This window comes from Mus pahari, chromosome 4, assembly GCF_900095145.1.
Source record: "Mus pahari chromosome 4, PAHARI_EIJ_v1.1, whole genome shotgun sequence".
NCBI classification, from domain to species: Eukaryota; Metazoa; Chordata; class Mammalia; order Rodentia; family Muridae; genus Mus; species Mus pahari.
Genome location: NC_034593.1, coordinates 78,834,489 through 78,837,285, shown reverse-complemented (window position 1 = coordinate 78,837,285; position 2,797 = coordinate 78,834,489). Strand labels below are relative to the sequence as shown.

Below are 2,797 nucleotides of genomic sequence, written 5' to 3'. Positions count from 1 at the left end.
CTGGCTTTCTCCTTTCTTGTACTCCAGAGAAGAATCCAGTAGCACAATTCGAGGATTCTTAATATAGCGGCGCATCCTTGGATGGGTCACATCCTTGTTAATCATAACTCCACGTAAGACACATGAGTCTTCAATGATGCCCCCAGGTATCTGAGCAAAGTTAAGGTTTACTTTAATACATAACCAAGACACAGTAACTGGAACTGATGACACATCACACAGCACTTGCTTCCCTGCACACAAGCCAAATCCATCTCAAGTCTATCCCCATCTATACTTCTTTCCCAAGTGACTACTCATTCAGAAGTCCAAGGTATCTATCTCTCTTCTATGAAGCTCGAAAACAAAATAATTAGACAAGTAACAGGCTTTATATTAGTCCTAGGGCAGCCTGAGCGCCAGTGAGTTCCAGGTCCTTTAGGATAGATACAGTGAGAACCAAAACAATGGCTGCAAATATTTTGTTTTTGTTGAGACATAATCTCTCTACATAGCTGTGGCTCTCCTTGAACTCACAAAGATCCATCTAAGTGCATCTACCAAATACTGGGATTACAGTTGTTCACCACCAAGCTTGGCTGCAAATGTTTGACTCCTTAGGAAGTACAATAATCTTGGGCCATGACACTCAACCCAAAGGATGAGATTCACAGAGATTCACTGTCTTGACAAAGATCTAAAAGGGTCGGGGCTGGAGAGATGACTCAGAGCTTAAGAGCACTGGCTGTTCTTCTCAAGGTCCCAAGTTCAATTCCCAGCAACCACATGGTGGCTCACAACTGTCTGTAATGGAATTCAATGCCCTCTTCTGGTGTGTCTGAAGATAACAATGGTGTACTCATATACATATAATAAATACATCTTTAAAAAAATGAAAGTATCTACTTCATCATTAGGATACTCCCACAGATTTTAGACTTAGGCTCTAAGATATTACACTAGCTACTACACTTACCCTTTGATCTTAAATTCAGTACAAATAGGAAAGCTTCTGTAGACCAAGCTGACATCAAGCTCAGAGAGACCTGTCTCTGCCTGGTGTGCTGGGATTAAAGGTGTGTGCTACCACTGCCCAAGCAAATTTTATTATAATGAATATGTGAAGGCCAATCTTGGTTGTCAACTGACACCTGGAATTAACTAAAACCCAACTAGCATACCTGTGAAAGATTTTTTCTTGATGGGATCATTTGAGGTCAGAAAGGAGCTCACTTTAAGTCTGAGCACACCCTCTGGTGGCAGCCCACATAAAAGGACACAGGACAAGGACACTTGCTGCTTGCCTGCTCTAGTTCTCACTGGCAATCTCATTTTTTGAGTACACTGTGGCTCTCTTCAGACACACCAGAATAGGGCATTGGATCCCATTACAGATGGTTGTGAGTCATATTGTGGTTGCTGGGAATAGAACTCAGAATCTCTAGAAGAGCAGTCAGTGCTCTCTCTTAACCACTGAGCTATCTCTTCAGCCCCTACCAGAATCTTACTTTTCTGTCAGGTGATAGCCACTGTCAGAATAGTCATTTTAATAAAGGCTCTCTTTAATATTCACCAGTTCTGTTCTTTAGAGAACCCTGACCAACAAGCTGGTTTGCCTGCATGTATGTGTAATACATGTGTACCTGTTGACCTCAGAGGTCAAAAGAGGGAATCAGGCTTTTTGGAACTGGAGTTATGGATGGCTGTGAGACACCACAAGGGTGCTGGTAATCAAATGTGGGCCCTCTACATGAACAGTAGGTACTCTTAGCCACTAAACCATTTCACCAAGCTCAGCACTTGTAAAATTGATATCCTTACCAGTGACTAATTAATATCTACAGACATAGATATGGACATATCAATGTCTTTCCTTACACTTGTAAACCTTGTGTATGGAAGGTAGTAAAAGCAACAAAAAAATGGTATCAGGAATTCTCCTTGATACGCTTAGGTTTTTGTTTCCAGTTCTTCTTTCTAGTTCTAACTAAATAAGGACACCCTACTCTGAATTGGAATGACCATGCCAGACACTTAACTCTCAAGCGCACACTGGACTAGCTTACCTTTTCTACCCTTGCATATTTCTTGATGTCAATTTCCTTTCTGCCATTCTCTTCAAACTGCACAGTCTTAACCGCATCCAGTGCAATGTTGCATGCCAAAGAGGACCACCGACTGATAACTTTTGTAGTTATAGAGCTATTGATGATGTTCAACATCATCTCACGGTTATTGACATCTACAGGGGTACTGGAAAAAGGAACCCAGAAAATAGTGAACATAAAACATTTAACACAGTAACTCATGCAAATCTCAGAGAGTGTAAGAGTATGCCAAGAGGCAGAATAAGGTGGTTAAAGTAACAAGACATCTTGCTAAATATTCAAATACTGCTAAAATTCCTAAAACATTTTACAAGGCCAAACAGATTTTAGGGAAGAGGCAAAAGCGTCCAAAAGCATCATCTAAGGTAAGTGTTCTAGGGGGGCTGGAGAGATGGCTCAGCAGTTAAGAGCACTGACTGCTCTTCCAGAGGTCCTGAGTTCAAATCTGAGCAACCATATGGCGGCTCACAACCATCTGTAATGGGATCTAATGCCTTCTTCTAGTGTGTCTGAAGACAGTTACATATAAAATAAACAAATAAATAAATCTTTAAGGTAAGTGTTCTAGACAGGTAATTACTGCCTGATAAAAAGTCCCAGGTTCAGTCAGGCGTTGGTGGCACACGCCTTTAATCCCAGCACTTGGGAGGCAGAGGCAGGTGGATTTCTGAGTTCGAGGCCAGCCTGGTCTACAGAGTGAGTTCCAGGAC

At 41.7% G+C, this 2,797-nt stretch overlaps 1 protein-coding gene across 1 annotated transcript in view; it reads right to left on the bottom strand.

Moving 5' to 3' along the window:
* Cct3 (chaperonin containing TCP1 subunit 3) overlaps nt 1-2,797 on the bottom strand; it is a 20,454-nt gene that overhangs the window by 8,110 nt on the left and 9,547 nt on the right. Inside the window, exons 7-8 of the mRNA XM_029538037.1 lie at nt 2,046-2,232; nt 6-150 (exon numbers count right to left, since the gene is read on the bottom strand). Coding sequence (XP_029393897.1) covers nt 6-150; nt 2,046-2,232 — 332 coding nt within the window. The remainder of the gene's footprint in view (nt 1-5; nt 151-2,045; nt 2,233-2,797) is intronic.